At 33.1% G+C, this 20,990-nt stretch overlaps 1 protein-coding gene across 1 annotated transcript; it reads right to left on the bottom strand.

Moving 5' to 3' along the window:
- Nucleotides 1-10,740: 10,740 nt before the first annotated feature.
- Nucleotides 10,741-20,726, bottom strand: LOC123542970 (uncharacterized). The gene is made up of 2 exons (XM_045329029.2): nucleotides 20,165-20,726; nucleotides 10,741-14,658 (listed from the first exon to the last, which is right to left on the bottom strand). The coding sequence occupies exons 1-2, from the start codon at nucleotides 20,238-20,240 to the stop codon at nucleotides 13,859-13,861; spliced, it is 876 nt and encodes a 291-aa protein (XP_045184964.2). The 5' UTR covers nucleotides 20,241-20,726; the 3' UTR covers nucleotides 10,741-13,858.
- Nucleotides 20,727-20,990: the final 264 nt, after the last annotated feature.

The following is a 20,990-nucleotide window of genomic DNA, read 5'->3' as shown; positions in this document are numbered from 1 at the left end:
TATCACAAGATAAACTTTCAAACCATTACAAAGAGGATGTCATTTTAGGAAAAGACGGCGACCTCTTTTGTCATTTCTTTACTAACTATTCATTATAAAATTTATTATTTAGTTGCTTCTTAAGCTGCCTTAAAATGCACCATATCGTTATGCATATTTTCTGCTCGTAATGTATGAACAATTGCGAAACTCCTGCAGAGTGATTATAGTGAATCATACTATTAAGTAAATAATTCAAGGTGAAATTATAATGTAAATTTCTGCTTACGAAGAATGTTGTTCTCCAAATAAATTTCTTTCCTAATTCATAAATATGTGTTTTTACGATCTGTAATTATTGTAAAACCTTCTTGAATTAGCCTGTAATTGTTAGAAATCACCAAAATAATGGCTTCAATTTGCCGTTTAAATAGTCGTTTTCGTACGAAAACAAAAGCGAGTAAGTATCGATTATTCTCGTACTAAAGAACGAAAAGGATTGAACATGATCATTCTAATATATCAAAGAGATCAAATCAGAATGAAACTGTGAAAACTCTAAGTGTACTAAAATAACCTATTAATTAGCCTTAATAATGTAGAATCCACTTTAAATAAGCGTTCATTACGTTTTAATAACAGCAATCATTACAAAATGAAATCCTAATAATGAAAAAGTTAATTAACTATTAATTTTACTTGTGGTATGGGACCAAGCTCATTGACTTCTAATAACTTGTTTGCGGTGGATTAGGCTTATTTCATATGAAGTAGCCATGCAGCTTGTTTTTAAGGAGTTTGGTTGTTTTACCCAGGTGCCTGTTCTAGCCCAAAATAATGTCCGGAGGGGCGTTGCGGAAAACGGTACATACACGAGAAAAAGTTCTGTAAAATATAATTTGATAGATTTGACTTGATGTATTACCGATTGTTTTAAATAAAAAATGATTGTACCAAATGTATGTAGCAATATGCATTCACTTGTAGCTACCGGCATTATGAATTTCAAATCACTTATTTTGGGAAGAAAGCTAAAATAGATTTGAACTTAAAAGTGTATGTAAGGGTTAGTGTAGACTAATATAAGTGTTTTCATTAGACGTCCGTGTCCAGATTATATCGCCTTAAAAAACAAAAATCAATAATCTATAAAAAATATGTATAAGAATATAGAGATATACTTACGTATCTATGAAATGTCATTGACCCAAATAAATCAGACACGAAAAGTATTTTTGTTCGAGAGTTTCAAAATTAAACAAAAACTACGCGATGCGTAATAGCAGGCGCCGCCATTTAAACTGATATGATAATTTACAGGATAACAAACTCAGAGGTTCTACGAAATGGGCCGAAAAGTTTGTTACAACTCTGGGCACCATCAGTTTTACTTGCCATTAATTATTCAAAGTGTAGCCGTTCTCTCAATTGCAGTGCTAATAAAAATACCCTCAGTGTCCTTTGCTGTGGATATTCGGTCGGTCTGTTGCATTATTATTCAGGAAAAAAGAAACTTTCGATCTAGCGTCAAATAGCATATACTTTAGGTGTTTATCTAGTAACAATAAAAGGCATAATTACAAAAATATTCAGATGAAAACTACTAAAGAAATGCGGGATTCTCCAGTTAAATATAAGCCAAACTCTGAAACGGAAGCAGAGATCTTGGAATCTGTAACGTAAAGTATGGACCGGTAAATAAAACAAAATGTTGTTACATCCGACGATGCAACGTTCTATTTTGGAAAGAGCTGCTATGGTCATTTTTGCTTTTAGTGTTCGTTAGGTTCAGAGTCACAACGACACAATGTAGGTCATATGACGATTTTTCCAACTTTTGAACATAAAGGAGGACTCCATGGCCACGTTGTTTTCGCCATGGACAGGCACCTGGATAGAACCATCAACCTTCCGTAAACCAGCTGGATGGCTTCCTCACATGGAACTTCTACTTAATAGGGGCCAAGACGGTCGTCACAAATGCTTTTTAAGTTATGCTTTAACAACTGGATTTATGGAATAGACTGGTGTTTCTAATAATGGAAAAACAAAAGTAAGAATCGACAAAAGTTGATACTGACCTTCATATGTAACACTTTCTAAAACGATTCTTTGACTAAGTTATTCGAAGATTCTTTCTAAGCAAGACACAAAACTCGACAACCATCCATGGTGCTAAACATACAATAAACTGTTTAGTAGATAACACAAGAGGAGTGGATGCAAATAATTCCCAGATGTTGCTCTCGTGGACTTTGAAACATAAAGAACCTTCATAAGTCGTTTACAGAAGCGTAGTCTAAACGCCATTTAAAGACATAAATCGCTTGGAACGACAAATTGAAGAAACTCAACCAGAAAAGGATTAAAATAACTTAATATTCATGACCTATAATGTAGAATTAACTACTAATTTACATGATATTCAGAAGCTATGATGTATATCTAAATGAAATATAGAAGTACTTTAAATAGTGTTTAAATGTTAGTTGAACACTCGTCGTATAGATGATACAGTCTGGTCAAATTTTACTACAGTCGAATATAGTATATATGTATAAGTCTACTGACGTTTAAATGAAGACGCAGCTTTGTCGCAGTCGCCATTGACATTAGTTCATGAAAGGATTCCCACTGAGATATTACACTTTAATGACGGTCTTCAGTCCACCGAGAATTAAAGTATAGGCTTTTACACCTTTAGCTTATTCAGATTACACCTGCACATAACTATTATTTAATATTACTAAATGTTTAGAGATTTCGACCTACTTTATCTCACTTTATGAAAGCAGCATTACAGGTATCTGGTGTAGCTATTATAAGAGTATATCTTACTCCTCATACTTTAAATGTCCATGTATAAAACAAATATTATGAATTATATACCACTCTCTATGGATTGATAGGGAAAAAAATTAAACGAATTGATTTTAGTAAAATGATGATTGGCTTTCTCCTATCACAATCAATCATTTTGTATGTATTCAAACTCATTGCTTGTGACTTTGGAGATATCGTAAATTATTTTAAATGGTCTGTCTATCCTGGTGGGTCGTATTTGTATTTAGACACTCTTGGACGAACGGTACTTTTTGTATTTTACTGGTTATCCCCTGTGATATCAGTATATGATAATTGGGTGAAGAATAATTTTTCGCTTTTTGATAAAGCATGTTTGTGATACATGTAAGTAATTATGTTTTGCTCAAGATAAACATGGACAGTAACACGTACAGGTACCCGTCGTTCATATGATTGAAAAACTGTTGAGAAAGACGTTAAACCCGAACACAAACAAAAAAACGTACAGGTACAGTGAAGTTCCAAAATATTTGTTTATATATATCCAAAAATAAAGTGAGATGCATCCATATACCGGTATTACGGTGCGCGTTTTGTGTATTACTACATGAGAAGTAAGGAGTAAAATGATTATTGTATTTAAGAAAATGTACGAATGTCAAATTTGACATTTGGGTGTACAAGTCCTTTTCACGTTGTACCGATTGTGCCGTTAAGTATCGTAGCTGATTTTCAGAGCGTGGAGTAAATGTACGGATCTCCGCCAACAGAATTGATGACAACACCTAACGGAATGGCCTATGGAATCGTACCTCCTTTTTACCAAATATTTGCCATAAAGATATATATATATATATATATATATATATATATATATATATATATATATATATATATATATATATATATATATATATATATATATATATATATATATATATGATAAAATACTTTAATCATTTAACAGTTTAATGCTAAAGACTTGTTTCAACATAGAACTCTTTCTTTACAGATCCCTATCTGTAATTTCTCTGTCTTTGTAATTTGCCTGAAAACGCCTAAGGGCCGCTTGTGCCAATTAAATGACTAGGACATCATTTCATTATTGAGTGATCTTGATTTATGGTAAACAATTGTATTTCCCTTGGCGTCGGCTTATTTCGTAATAATTTATTAGTATGGATGGAAGCACCGTCCCTCTGCTACACTACAGGCAAGTTTTTGAACCCAGAGCGGGTAAATAATTCGAAGTCAGATACATAATTGTAACTCGGGGAAGAAGGTACCCAATACTGGAAATAATATTATAAGTTACGTACTTTTTTCATCATGAATTTCGTTTTATAGCACAAATTATTTCTAAAACATAATGAGCGCTTACTTGAAGTGGAATCTGCTGTACAGGTGTTTGTTTGTTGATGTTTTTACGTAGACTTTTCTAGATTTTCCAGTATTATTTGATCTCTCTGATATAAAGGATAATGAGCATGTGAAACTTCAATAATATTTTAGTACTAGGGTAATTGATATCTCCAAATATGGAATTGTGTTCCTGGAATTGTTTCTAAGCGGCTAGAAATACGTTTGTTGTCGTGCGAACACGATTAATTTCACAGTAACAGGCTAATTCAAGAATTTACAATTACGTAACATACAAACGTCTATTTATTTGAATACATTCGCTGTGGGAAAAAGACTTTATTTGAAGATAAAACATTATTTGTAAATTATTGTAGGAATAAACGTTGAAATGTCATCATGAAAAGCTTCTGTACATAATACAGCTATCATCAAATTCCGCTCATCATTCTACAAATATACGCCTCATTATTACACAGCAGAGTTTTTAGGATTTTCTAATTTATTATCACAGTCGCGGAAGTGACAAACCGAGCATCATATTACAGTGCCATATTTATAAAAGTGAATTCAGCAATAAACATACTGTTTCCGTGTTTGAACCTAAAGTAAACTTTAAGATTCTCTAGAGGCAACTACATAATATATAATATTAGATTCCTCTAGTTAGTAAAGAAATGAAAGTCGTTTTTTTTCCTAAGAGCTACATTAAATATACGTTTCATACTTCTAATAATGGAATAGATAAATTCTAGTTCAGCCAATTGATGAAATACGGGTTTTTATCAGTAAGACACATTACATATCACGTAGCTTTGCGGATATTCTTGTACAATGCGTATCAATTTCATATAGATGCTACAAATGATAAAATAAGACAGAACTTTATTTTGCATGCGTTGTTGTAACGTCACAAGAGGTCTGACATTATTTTCGTTTACGCGCGACTGTTTGCCGTACTGAGAATACAATTTTGTGAAAACTGTATATTCAACTTCATTAAGCGTACTTGCCTCACTTCTTGATAAGATATAGTCCATATTCACTCAAAATAAACAAATCCTCAATGTCTTTAGAAAATATTGTGCGTTTTAATCGACCTAGTGCGACGGGGTTTCGCAACGGTCCACAACATTATTGGGCAACCTGATTTCTTATTCAGCGGCCATAGATCTACCTTACATTGTAACCAATGTAGCGTTGAGTTTAAGTCGTTGGTTACCGAAACATATTAAAATACCCTTCTTATTTTGCTCGTTTCTTTTTGAGACTACCATTATTTGCATAAGTCAGAGATTAACTCCGCCCCGCCAGGTCGAATAAAAAGCACAATAAGTGAAAGAATGTATTGAGATCCAGGCCATTCCCTAGGTATCGACATCAAAAACTAAAACGCTTTATTATGCATAAAATTCACAAATTCTCATGGTCTACAGTGAACACACGTACCCTTTTTAACCGGGTTTTCGAAGAAAAATCCAGCTTGTAGATTAGGGCTGTACGGTCGAGTCGATGGGCGAGTGAATGGATGGGCGAATGGATGGGATAATAAGTCTCATGTTAACCTTTTTCTTCATCCATTTGTCTCAACAATTATTTATCCAAACTTCAAGAAATATGGCCAGAAAGATTTCCTATAACCCTAGTTGGTTCAAAGTGAGAACAGGTTCACTGGGTCAAAGGTCAAGATCATAGGGACCTGAATATTGAAAATGAGAAAAAGTGCACCCTGATTAACTAGTAAAAATAACACAGAAATATTTAAACAGTAGAACTCACTTGGAATATTCGCATTATACTGTATTATTTTGTTAATAAAATGCTACGAGTTACATTTTGCTTAGCAAGCGGTTTTTGATGGCAACACTGAAGGTGTAGAGTTTTGGTAAATTATTTATGGGAATTGATAACCCGTTCCATAAAGTACAATTTATGTAGGCAAAACCTTTGACCCTGGGATCTGTAAAACTATGACAAAGCATTAACGATATCAAATATTGCTGATCAGTTTGTAGCTATGAAATAATTGTTTATGTTCAGGACAGTGAAAACAATTGAGTAATACTTTTAGCCATGTATAATGACTGCTGACACGGTCAAATTATGACATCTTTAATTATAATTATCTTTGCAATATCATAAAATATGAACAGAACAAAATAGAACATAAAGTTTATTGTGACTTATACAAAGTACTAGTACATCATCGGCAACAGATGGGTAGCATATTTACAAATAGATATTATCATAAAACATGCTTAGATTTCGACGTATTCTGCTTTGTTAGTTACCTGTACTGTCCTAATTCAAAAATAATAAACGATGTTTCCGTGTTTGACAATATTTGCATGTATATGGTCGAAGGACATTTCTTTGACACATGATATAAAACAGCCTTTTCATTTCATAATAATTGTCTCAAACTGATTAGAAATACTTGTCACAAAACAATTTAATTTTAATGAAATTCTACTTTTGATATCTAAAAATTAAAAGGTAAGAATAGTAGTAAAGTTTAAAGAGTACAAACAAACAAAAGGACAATATGTTGCATTATTCTACGTCCAAAATGAAATACTGGGAAAAGCTTTCCTTAAGTAGAACGCGAATTTATTGTGAATCATTGAGACAGAGGAAAAACCATTACCATTGACCTAAATCACATAATCGTGGAATGTGACAATGGACACTTTGTCCTAAGAGACATCACAGGAAATTACGTCAGGATCAAACGTCGTTAAAAACGACGACGTCAAAATTCAATAAAAGTTGGCGGAAAAATCATAAACTGGATCATACATGTAGTATGATACATAGATACTGGTAAAGAAGCAGTATAAGTGCAATGTTTAAAGAAAGGTACCAATAAAACTGATTATGAAACATTCAAAACATTAACGTTTGTATATAACAAATATGAAAATTTATGACAGGCATCAATACAGAATTTTAAACTTCATTCCTTGTTGAGACATATTTTCCAAACGATTCATCCAGGATGTCTCTTTAAGAGGCCTTTACCAAGACATAGAAAAACAAATGAAATATTATGAGCTAACTCAAACATACTAGACTACATGTATTCAACGAGATCTCAGACATATAACGACTCTTGTCTGAAGAAAATTGATTGCCTGGATATTAACTATGAGCCATTTATTAGATAATGCGCTTTGTTTTTACTTGATTCAAGTTTTTAAATACCGTAACTGTCCTTGAGGTGTCATTTAAAGGTAGGAACAATTTATTTCCTAATCTAAAATACATACTGTGCAGCAGTATATATTAAAAGTATTAATCTATGGACTGTTGGAGACATAAATCTGATTGTCACTAATTATGCTAATTTAAATGCCCCTTAAGTAGATCACTGACTCATCAATTTAAGTAATTATAGGATTTTCAAAGGAAAAAAATATTATTAACGTAACAGTAAGCTCAATTAAGCTTTGATAAATAAGAAGTGCTGTTAAAATAGACTTAAGGTCTCTTGGGCTCTTACCATGTATTTTAGTAATGTAGCACTTCAGTACATTCTTTCAACATGTGGAACAACTGCCGTAAACTGATTAATGTAATTCTCCTGATACGATTGCATTAGGTAGAAATTCAATCTTTTAAATGTCAGACGTCATTATCCTCGTTATTCCAAATGCCATCGACACATAAGTTCGATCATTTGTAAGCTGTATTGTTTTTACTTTTAATTTTTTTTGCGCGTATAGTGCGTTTAATTTTGACCTGGCGGGGCAAAGTTAAGGTAATTCTGCACGTTTGATAAACCGGAAGTGATGGCGTAACGTCATTTTTTCCGGAAAACGTAGAATAAAGACTGGATTCGGCGTACGGAAATGAAAATCATTTTATGGATTAATCGCAACCTGTGAATAAATTTATTACAGTGGCTCTGTTGCTATATTTCTTAAGTCGAAATATGATACTGAAACATATCACACGTTAAAAAATTAAAAACAATGTCTTAAAATTAGCGTGAAATGTTCGGTTTACTTTACTCTTGGTCAAATATCTCAAAAATAAGCACACGGACTTATACATTTTATTTCATCTAATCATAGGCCATGTCTTTATATAAAAATCTACATTGTACAAAAATTTCTATACACGAAAATGTTATGAATGTTAAGCTTTTCCCATAGACTCCCGTTATGAAGTATTGCGTGAGGTCCCTATTTTTCGAATCAGTCTAGCAAAAAATCAAACACACGACCCTATCTTTTTTATTTGCTGAATTTTCTAGGTATATTCTGAAGTTTTAAAAAAATCAGAGTTTAATCAAATTCTGCATAGTAGAAACAATTTCGATCAAAACGTGCAGAATTAATCTTAATCTCTGACTTATGCAAATAATGGTAATCTCAAAAAACGAGCAAAAGAGGTAGAGCAATATAATTGTTTAATATTCCGTAATCTTCGGTAACCGACGGTTAAAATTCAACTCCTCTTTGGTTACATATATTACATACCCTGCACAAAAATGCGATGGACCGTCTCGAAACCCCGCCACGTCAGGTCGAATATAAACGAACAATATGACTGTTTTCGTAAGTGTATGATATAAACAAAGAACGTCTTGTAAGTAAAAAATGTAGGCAAAACTTGTCCATTTTATTTGAGAACAAAGAACCAGACGTTCCTTTTATTGAAATTTATGTGTACCTGAAACAGACCGACAACGTAGTACAACAGTCCCTGCCGATATGCCTAAGAAGTACTTTCTAACATTTTTCTTAACACTACCAATGCCACAAGATACTTAACGTACTTAACCCGACTGTAAATGTATTCTATCTTTGCTAAAAACAATATCCTGAAATATTTCTTTCTTATCTATTTTTCAGCCATAGCAGACAATTTATTATATTATTGCCTAGATTTTATGTCCATGCATTAATGCATCAAGCTTATTTACTGCACTTCAATCAATTTTACAAATGACGCATTGCATTATGTTTCTCTTGGTGTCGTGTTCAAGGCTGAGATACATGAAACATTGGAAAACAAGTGCCTAGAGTCTAAAAGTATGACAAGAGAAATAAAATGATTAGAGTAATGTACAGGATTCCTGTAGTAGATAAATGATGAATCATGGTCTTCCTGTAATAACAGTCAATTATTTAAATTCAAAGTAGATAACCAGAAAACTACCAAGAACAGAATACACGTAAAGAAGAAGAAAAGATAAATTTTAAAAGTAAGAAGATGGTTGACTAAAGCCTTTTATATTATCTCAATATTTGTTCAAAGTCCTTATTTAACGCCTGATAGCTTTGATATTTTCAAGAAATGACTTGACTAAATCCCTAAGCATGCGCAGTTAGAACTCAGTGATAATATTGAATTACTGTTTTGTGCGGGTCTAATATCTGTATAACACAGAGGTATAAAGTCCTACGTCTGTAGTTCACGGTGGTCTAAAGACAATAAATATTCTTGAAATGTCATGCCACACTGGACATCGAAATGAAGGAAATTCCTCTAAGTATCTGATATCCCTGATGAATATGATAAACTCTCGTCTTCATCAACACGTTGTTAGAATTCTATTTTTTTCAAGTTATTTTGAAATATAATGACACTAGTTGATTTCGCCTATTTTGCTTTTCTATAGTTTTCGAGGTAGCTCGATCTCGTTCATGTTTCCCTCACCCTTACCTTCAGCCTATATACCCCTCCATCAACATCCCTTTCCAAGCATCTCTCAATCGACATCAGCCCTTCTAAATCCCTGTCGCTCTTGCCCTTACATCAGCCCCTGGCTTAACAATTCCCTATCAGTCTGATCCCTCCATTAATCCCTCTCTCCAAAATTCCATACGAAAAAACAACGTTTCTCCGCCGATGTTGGATACAACTAATCTTTGAAAGAGCATATCATTTATATTGTTAAGTACCCCTGTAACTTACATGCTTGGATGCTTAAACATGTGAATTCAGGATTGCTATTTTTCTGTTCCTTTTTGAAACGCGAATTTCATTCATTTCCTATTTACAATAGAATGACCGGATGCGAGAGAATTGTTTCATTAACTTTCTTGAATGGAACTCTATCAGATCGGGTCAGCTTTTATTTTACTTAGCGGACATACTTGATATGAGTCATTAGGGTGCTTTATAACGATATTTGTCACAAAATTGTATCTATTATACGTATTTCCTAAAATGTGCACGATAGATTGCAACCTCGTTTACGTCATAAGTGCATGTTATTTCGAAGATTTACCACACTAAACTTTTCGCAGTACAAACGTACACGTGACATCTCTCTTAGATTCTATATAAAGCATTTGATATATTATGTGGTGTGAGAATGCATGGGCGTCGTGTCCACGTGTTTATTTTTCATTATTTTTTTCAGACTGAGCACTTTGACCCAGTTAACTAAACATGCCTACTTGAAGTTTGTATTTTTATGCCCACTGCCTATAATTTGGCTGTTCTGGTAGGAACAAGGTCTACAGTTTGGTTAATGTTTAACTAGCTTGCTTCGAGCACAGTGTATGTTATAAACATAATTCAACTAACAGACAATATATTCATTTTAGAACTCTCTATATTGACAAACAGTACAAGCCGTTTTTGTTGCGGTGACAGGGAACAAGCATATATTATTTTTAATAATATATTAGGTAATCAGACCAGTCTATCACTATCATATATTTAACAATGCTAATATCAAGAGCATATAATTAATTACTTTCAGGGTTTAGATTGCAACTCTTCGAGAAGATAATGGCCATATAATCTACTGGTACTGGTCAAATCATCGAGATGTGCTCGACTAAAAACAAAATTCACGGAACCAGTAAAATAAAAATGTTATCATGATCTTTCTAACGAAAGACGCAGTCAAATATGAACATGGGTTTATATTTCATAGATATATAGAAACATCATTTGTCATCAGCTCTGCATTTTCTCATACTAAACAAAGAAATGCAAATCTCAAGTTAGTTTTTAAATTCGAACTAAATTCTTATATGAAAACCCGATTTAACAGAAGCTGCAATCTCATTTGAGAATTGTCTTAGTGCATGCTTCAGTTACTATATATTCCATGATAATATTTAAGCAGATTTATTGCAACGCTGTTGCTTCCGGTTGTTACAATTTAATGTCTGGAAAGATATTTAGAAATTATTAAATTAAAGGAAAGAAATATTTCTCTCATTCTTCCTTTATCTAATTACAACCTAACTGATGAGTTAAACTATTTATTCTCATAGTGTTCTTAGTTTCATTGTTTCTAATACAACCATGCGTAGTTTCAGAAATTTATTAACAGCTGTATGTATGCCAAATCAGGAATTTCTTGAAATATACATGGGATACACTATACACTGCATTGTCAATTTGATATAATATGATCTATGATGTAAGTAATATGTTGCAGTTAAATCGCGATTTTCTCGGGCTCGGATGATGGCCTTTTATTTACACTTTTATTTTTATATTTCAGCAGTGTCAACGAGTTGCTATTGTCTATTGTCTGGTGTCGCAGACATGTTATAATTCGTTCCAGGGTTTATAAATTAATCCAGCATTATTGTATTCAGAATGAAATACAATGCTGAATATTTTATGACAAATCGATTTACTTTTACAAAGCCATCGTTGATTTTCTATGCTATACTGCAATCGTATATATGAAGTACAATGATTTTAAAGTTCCATTAGGCTTAAAATTCTATGTTAAAACAGATGAAACAACTGTCCAAATACATAGTATTCATAACTATATGGTTAGAAAAGCGCTACTTGCAATACTGCACACGAATGTTTGTAGTTAGAGTCATAAAGGGAGGTAATAAAAACAATAGATTCAATAAAACTTTCTACTTTGCTCATCAGTATTCAACCCTTTGTCAAATATTAGAGGAAACAATTATGGTAAATAAGATTTAACATGAAATTGATATATTTAATGTTCATAACGGAAAAAGTGTCAGCCACATTTTGAACAAAGGCATTATGAGCCTTTAATTATATAAAGATCTGCGTTACCAGCAAAAGTGTGTGATAATAAATGCTAATACGGGGATTTCCGCGGACATGCTTCATGGATATGATTTTATTTTCAAATTTAAGATTTATGTGTTTCTTGAAAGTTCAGTCTTTTAGAAATTTAGAAATTGGTAAATTTACTCTGAATAATTCATAAAGCATTTTCCCTAGTTATCCAAGTCTTTTAGGTCACATATTGTCATTACATGGCGAGCGTTTGTGTGTAGTCTTATCGATCGTATTTCATATTTATGGACAGTACAATAAATGTGTTTTTAAATCTTAATATCCCAAACATAGATTTGAATGATCTTAAAGAACATTAACGTGCCCTATTAAGATATCGTTTTGCTCGTGCAGGAGAAAAAAAGACAACAACACTAAATACTTTATTGTTGATATGTTTCTTTTGCGGAAAAATTTATTGATGAAATGGGTGTATCGTAAAAAACAATGCCTTTATTCTTCAACAAACATGAGACAAAAATGGAAATAACTAAAATTAGACATGTTTGGAATGTGTTGTAAATGAAGAAATATTTACAGCAAAACCTCAAGCGATTAAAAATTACGGTTCTTTGAAATTGAATTAATCGGACCAATCTGTTTTATTTATTTCCAAAAATGTTAATTAGTAAACTATCATACACATTATGTATATATGAACAACAATAGTAATAACTATGCAGGAAAATGTTCCTAGATATCAACATGAAATTAACCAACATGGAACGAATTCGATGTTTAATGTATTAAAACATGTGATATGATATAGATAATATCACGATATGTATAACAAATAGTGAAATCATAGCGACAATATTTGAATATGCTAATGAATAATGTAAAGCGATTTTCTCCTGTGAGGCTGTCATACAGTAGGCATATCACAGTCACTGAGGGGCAAGAGTAGCTTTTTACTTTGTTTAAATCATTATCAACAAACATATCAAAAGGATTCTGTTACTGAGTTGGATTAGAATTGGGCGTTTTGGACCGCTTAGATAGCAAACATACGATTATACCCGAATTTTTCATAAGGTTACTTTGGTCTAAAAAGCTTGTGAAATATTACTATTGTAACCGTAGCCATATTTTTAATACTCGAGGCAAATATTTTGGGTATATTGCACTACTGTTTTACAATTAAAAGTAGCCGATGAATATAAGTAGTGTGATATTGATTGTGTGCTTTAAACGAATATTACGCCAATTCCTATACTTCTATTCAATATGGCATACTTGACAGCCGTGAATTATATATAAGCTTTACATTAGTGACAATTATATATGTTTTTAGGCTTAACTTATTTTCAAATCTATCCAGATGAAAGAGAAACTTGTCATTGTAAAAGTCCTGTTATAAAGTCACTGCTGTGTAGTAAATAAAAGTAAATATTTCCACGCCTTTATATTCAACAATAACAGAAACATTTAATGGCAAGCAGTGCATCACGTGGAAGTTACAGTGTATTAATTACCTGTCATTACATTGTAGATTTACATTTGTTCAAATTTTACAATTTCCGACATTAAGTGTATGCGTAAAATCTGTTTGCTGATAACATGCTATTCAAGCAATAGATAAATATTGAATCTACTTTAATGAAAGCAGTTCACATGTATATCTTATAGGGTTTTACTCTTGGTAATCCTCTAATATCAGTGGCCATAATTTTAGTTTAAGTTCTACTCAACTGAAGCTGTATCCTTTTTGTTCCCGGTTAAGATATTTTGGCGCCTTTGGCCATAACGCCTCCACTGAATACAAAATATCAGCCATATTTCCATCTAACATTTCATTATCTAATACTTTAACTACTGTTTCTTCAGTAATTGGAGTTATTTCATCGTCATTTCTCGTTTCCGATAGCATCTTTCTCATTGTCATTAAACTTTTGCTCTTTTTACGAGAGCCTGCATTCAGTAAGTCTGCAATACTTGTGTTGTAATTTCGATATGTTGTGCAACTTTGATTTTTACGTAATGGAGGTCTTAAACGGTTCGTAAAAGAAGTTTCTCCTATATTGTTTAGCATAACTGTATCAGGACTAAGAAAGTTCGTATCGGTGTCGCTGTCAAAACTGCCACCAACTGTCGGGTCATGTTGGATGTCACCGTCGTCAGAAAAATCAACAGTACTTTGCCGACTGAGCATCGCCCGTCGGAATCTTGTTTTAGGATGCAGTAAGTCTTCTCTAGACCTGGACGATCTACTATATCGGGAACTGTTACTAGAATCCAAGGAATGCTGACGAACTGGAACTTCTAATGAATTCTGGCGTATTGATGGAATCGAACGGATGGATGGAGCTAACTGGGTTGTACTTTGTTTATGTTTTTCTGCACAAACTGTAGTCAAATGTTCAACAAATGCCGGTGAACTTAAGTCGGCTTCATCATTTTCGGCCATTTCAACCATCCAAGCTAAAAATTTATCGTACGAGTCGGGCGTGATCCCCTCAAAGTCTTCTGTCGGAATATGTTCGTCATCTGAAGTTATAAAAAACATCATGTTAGCTCTAAACTATAAAACCTATGTTATATGGAAGCGTCTTATAAGAAATAGTTATGCCAATATACAGGTGTAACTAAATCATTTTAAACAATATGTTTTGCTTAGATTGTAAAACCGTTTATTTTCATACCATGTTTTGTCCGTATTAGATCGCATAATATTGCGTTTTGAAACAGAACAATTTTAACTTTAAATGAATTTATGGAAGCATTAGCTAGATATTACGACAAATCGGCGCAACAACGGCGTGCCCACTGCAATCATAACAACATGCGTGCACGGCATGTATAGGTTTCACCTTCATTTCAACCTCGAGGAACCTAATGGTAGTAGTCAATACGATATGCTGGATCACTGTCGTAACAGGGAAAATTCTCGATATAGTATCAATGATGTAAGCTGCATCTACATGCGGTTGTATTGATTCATTTTGTATAAATTTAAATATTTAATTAATATAACATATATTCTCTGGTATGTTTCAAGTTATTTTACAAGTGGTACCATACATCCTATGTATCTCACAATGCCAGGAACAAAACAGTATTTATTTATTTTATTTTGTATTTTTGTATGGTTTAACGTCGCACCGACACATTTATAGGTCACATGGCGATTTTCCAGCATTGATGGTGGAGGAAAACACCAAGTGCCCCTTCGTTCATTATTTCATCACGAACGGGCACCTGGGTAGAACCACCAGCCTTTCGTAAGCCAGCTGGATGGCTTCCTCACATGAAGAATTCTACGCCCCGAGTGAGGCTCGAACCCAGGGGAAGGAGAGGAAAATGATTTCAATTCAGCTAACTTAACCATTCGGCCACGGAGGCCCAAGCAAAACAGTAATCTGTTATCAAAATGAATCAGTACTTGTGAGCCTGAAAAAGGTATATCGATACTTGGTGTGTTAAATTTTATAAAATCCCAGCTAATTACTGATTAAAGCCATCTGACGATATACAAAGACTGAAACATACGCAATGAAACAGTAACTTTACATAATTAATAAAGACGTATAAATTAATTCCATGACGGTAATATTTTATCAAGTTCTTACACGTCAGTTTGGGCCGTGAAATTAACCAGAATAAGAATCATTTCTGTCAGGTTAATCAATATATCTATCAGCTTTAACACATTGGTTGGCAAACAATTTTGTTGCTTTTGTACAGAAAACATTGAATAATGAAATGCACAAAAATGGCTTACAAATAAAGATAAGATTTTACAAATGAATAATTTTACCATACAAATGTTTAAGAATTAATGATAATAAGACAATAAACAGCTTAAAATGCAAACGGTTTAAATAAGCAGTAAGGTACGAAAGACCCATGGTGACATTCCAACTTTATTATTTCACGCTTTCTGCTTCATGATTTCACGATTTCCACTTAATGAATTCATGAATTCACGCTTTCTGCTTCCTAATTTCACGATTTCCACTTCACGAATTCACGATTTCTGCTTCCTTATTTCACGATTTCCACTTCATGAATTCACGAATTCACGATTTCATGATTTAACTTCACGATTTCGCGATTTCCACTTCATGAATTCACGATTTCATGAATGCACGATTTCACGAAAAAAAATCACGATTTCTTGATTACACGATTTCATGATTTCTTGATTTCACAACTTCCACTTCATGAATTCACGATTTCACCTTCCTGATTTAACGATTTCCACTTCACGAATTCACGATTTCACGAAAAAAACTTCACGATTTCTTGATTTCATGATTTCTTGATTTCACGATTTCCACTTCTTTGAATTCACGATTTCACGATTTCACCATTAAACTTTACGATTGCATGATTTCTTGATTTCACTTGTTCTATTTGGCCAATCCATTCCGTTACCCTCCATTCAATGAAGTGTATACGTAATGAATGGTTTGGGTTACAGAGGATGAGTTTATACTCCTGCATACGTCTGTGTGGAGGTTGGGGAGGGATACTGGTGCATGTACCAACACAGTATTGGGTACTTTCAACACTAAAACATGTATGAACAAAATAAGATGCCCAAGTAGCTTTACTGTCAGACAATTCCAAAATATATAAGTATGTTTATTATGCCAACGCCATTAATGGCGACGGAGCATCCGTCCGTTATTTTGGAATCCGTTTTTCCGTCCATAGACACATTGGTTTCTGTTCATTTAAAAGAGAATGCTTGCATGGATTGCATTTATATTGTGTATGTGTATCCTTCCACGCCTGTAACGTCTAAGCCGCTTTTTACCTTTTAAACGGCCCTCGTGGTTAGGCCGTACTTTTGATCAACTCAGTTTGCATACCATTTACACAGCAGGTGGCAATAGGTTACATGTGAATAAGATGCATCGCTTTTCATTTAATAGCACAAAGATGAGGAGCTAACTAAAACCGAAAAAAGGGACTGGAACAATTTCACATTTTAAGCAATAATGCATTCTAAAAGTATTGTTTGTAAGTCTATTTCCTTATCAGTTGAGGCATTTTCGGCCAGTTTTCACGTTCAGTACCTAAACCTGGTTGTACAATTATATAACACGCCATCTTACATGTAGCGAATATCACCCGCGGTATTCTACGCCATACATTAGTCATATGACTGATAAAACCGCGAAAAGTTGAAATTGCATTATAATTATGAAATCGTGAAATCGTGAATTCTTGAAGTGGAAATCTTGAATTCGTGAAATCAAGAAATCGTGAATTCGTGAAGTTTAATGGTGAAATCGTGAATTCGTGAAATCGTGAATTCATGAATTGGAAATTGTGAAACCGTGAATTCGTGAAGTGGAAATCGTGAAATCGCGAAATCGTGAATTCGCGAAACCGTGAAATCATGAAGTTTTATCGTGAAATCGTGAATTCGTGAAATCGAGAATTTGTCAATTGCATGAAGTGGAAATCGTGAAATCAGGAAGCAGAAAGCGTGAAATAATGAAGTTGAAATATTATCACGGGTCTTTCGTAGTAAGGTAAACACGGACGCCGATTAATAAAGATGTATTCGTTAAATACGTAATACAATTACAACAAGACAAATGTCGAAAAAAAACATGAATTGAAAAAAAATGACTTAGTTTTAGTTGAATACACGTGGGTCGAGAGAAAACTGTTTGTACTTTTTATTGGCCACCTTAGACGAGAAAATAAGCAGATAAAAATAAGATGCACTTTAAATGGAAAGTTGCATCGCAACAAAACAATGCGCAAATCAGAACACTGTCACATTGTCCTTGCCCGACGTGAATATCAGAACACTGTCACATTGTCCTTGCCCGACGCGTATATCAGAACACTGTCAAACGATGTATTAACATGTTTTATGTAAGAAAAATTCTCTTGACACAAGATGATACTATAAATTTCATAAAATGATTAATACACGGTGAAAAAAAAACGTAACTAAAGGTTGTTATTGAACTGACAGCTGCAGTAGGCGTCTGACGCGTACAAATTATACTATCTGTTCTTCCTGTCACCAGACATGAAAACGGCTACGTGGTACAAAAAAAAAAAAAACAGCTACAGATTGTGTTGAATTCTGAACAGTTCCATTAAAATGTAGCACATTTTCAATAACCTAAAATCAACTATTAGTTAAAGGTATATTTCTATAAATGCTCATTGGTATATAGTAATAATTTCTGTTTCATAGATATTCATTGGTGATTTTACATTCTTTGATAGAAAACAATGCTTCACCCTGAACTGCATTATACACCAGCATTACATTCAAATTTCAAATATGTTTATGCTTGCATCATTAACACATTTGATGAAATATGTGCAATGTTTTCAGGAAGCCCTTTAGACTGAATCTTTGTATGAGTAAAACATATAAATGGCTTTATATTTTAAATACGTACATTATGCGCCTAATGTAAAACACAGACATACATTAAAGTGTAATCAATGTTACCATCACATTAAATTAAGAATGTTTTAATATAAGTTAATGTTATTACATGTATGTTTAGATTTTTTTTCCAAGGCTAGGATCGTTAACACATTAAACTGTTTGTTTTTCTTTGTTTTACTTTATTTTTATTTTTAAATGAAAAGCAATGCAAGTTGTTTTGTTTTTTTCATCTGCATGAACGTGCAATGTATAATATTATTGAACATGTTGAAATAAATAGTTATCTGTCCCTCAAACTAATATCTGAGCCGTGCCATGAGAAAACCAACATAGTGGGTGTGCGAACAGCATGGATCAAGACCAGCCTGCGCATCCGCGCAGTCTGGTCAGGATCCATGCTGTTCGCTTTTAAAGCCTACTGCAATTAGAGAAACCATTAACGAACAGCATGGATCTTGACCAGACTGCGCGGATGCGCAGGCTGGTCTGGGTCCATGCTGGTCGCAAACCCACTATGTTGATTTTCTCATGGCACGGCTCATCTAATGTTTCTATCTGATCTTTTAAAAAAGAAAAACTGCCTAACAATGTAATATTAGGCAATATACAACTTCTTAAGCGTCGTTTATATGAATATTATTTATAATTGTTACACCATTTTCATCTCTACTGTCCGAAGAATTTATATTAAGTATTTCATTATAAACATTAAATAAGTCATACTTTGATACGAAGTGCTATTTCTACAAATACAAGCACGATAATGATCTTCCAGCGGTTTTAAATAATATTCAATTTACGTTTTATCTACGAAACCTTAATAGAATCAACTTTTGATTTTTTATTTGACATCCTGGCTTAGACCATTGTTTAGTCCTACACAAGGATACTTTTGTATAAATTGAGGACGATATCACTTTTTCAAACGATGCTTCCCCCAAGGTGAACGGTTCTTTCAATAAATAGAATATTATTTCTTTAAAGAAATACAATTATAGACATCTAAAAAGTAAATGGCTTTAACCCAACATTATGGAGCATAATTCATATCTAAACTAAAGAGGCAATATAACATTTTTGAGAATCCTGGTATATTAGCTAATTACTTTGTAGATAATAACATGATACAGTGTTAGTTTTTCGAACTGACCGGGTTTGTTTGTGTTTTGAACAAATAAGTTTGTTTCTTGATTCCACAAGATGATCTTGTCTGACTTCCAGTATATTGTGTGATTCTCGGTATATCTTCAATGATTGAGAAGCAAGTTTAGTCTAATCATTAATACGATATAAAGGCTTATCAGCAAATTGATAATGAATTTACTGTTTTAACTTGCAATTAAAATTTCTTCAAAGAACTTATTAAACAGAAGTCATCAATTTAAAGAATGTTACTTTTTATTTTGGTTTGTAATCTAAACTTGATTAGAACCAACAATATTCTGTAATGAAAAAAAAAAAAACAACAAAACTGACAGATGCAACAAAAATAAAAAATAAATCTGACCCATAATCGAGTGTATTATCCTTTAAAAAGAAAAAACAAACAAAACACAAATTCCATTTAATAAAAATATGACATTTTTTTCTTTGTAGTAAAATTATTGGCTAATTTCTTACCTGAAAGATCATCATCAGGCCGGGTATACAAGCACTTTAGTCCTCGAGCCTTGCGCCTGCTTCCGTGATTACCCATCCGACACTGCGTGAGCCCTATCTTAACAATGTTAAAACAGTCCTCAATACAAAAATAACGACAATTAAACTCCTCACAAAGTAACTGTTGTAACCGCTATTTTTTGTATCACTTCTATTATTGCAATGATAATATTTAATTTATTGTCTCTTTCTATTCAGAGATTTCGTTAGATTTCGATACTTATTGAATGTCTTTATCGCATGTTTTTCATTATTTTTATATCCTTGTGATATATGATATTTTACCAAAGAACTTCTTTCATAACGTTCTTTCACTGAATTGTTCAGATCAGTGTCTTTACAATAATTCTGATCCAAATGAATCACAATAATGTTGTTTATTTCGCACGAAAAAATGATAACATCAGTAATACCTTGTGATGTTTACATTCAACCAGCCATAAATATTGCCAATAGTTGTTCCGTTGTTTCTCCTATATTTCCCGTTTAACATTGAATGTAATGAGTGTGATCGTGTATTTATAGGCCTCCAATAGCCTACGCATGCACGAAGTGAGCGAATCTCACAGATGACTGACTTGTAGAATCAATACTCAAAGGTAGATTACGCCTGTTTTTCATAGCTCTCTTGAACCAATGTCAGGTAACTTTTTAACGATAGAGAAGCGTTCACGTTTGTTTTTAAGCTTAATACTAAAAGTAATGCTTTAACTAGTGAACAGTTTACATGCATGAAAAAAAAATGAAAGCAAATATATTGTCTTCTTATGAATGGTGTGATTAGCCA

The sequence above is a fragment of the Mercenaria mercenaria genome, chromosome 1 (genome assembly GCF_021730395.1).
Source record: "Mercenaria mercenaria strain notata chromosome 1, MADL_Memer_1, whole genome shotgun sequence".
Lineage (NCBI taxonomy): Eukaryota > Metazoa > Mollusca > Bivalvia > Venerida > Veneridae > Mercenaria > Mercenaria mercenaria.
Note: the sequence above shows the minus strand (reverse complement) of the source record. Positions and strands in the feature narration are given on the sequence as shown.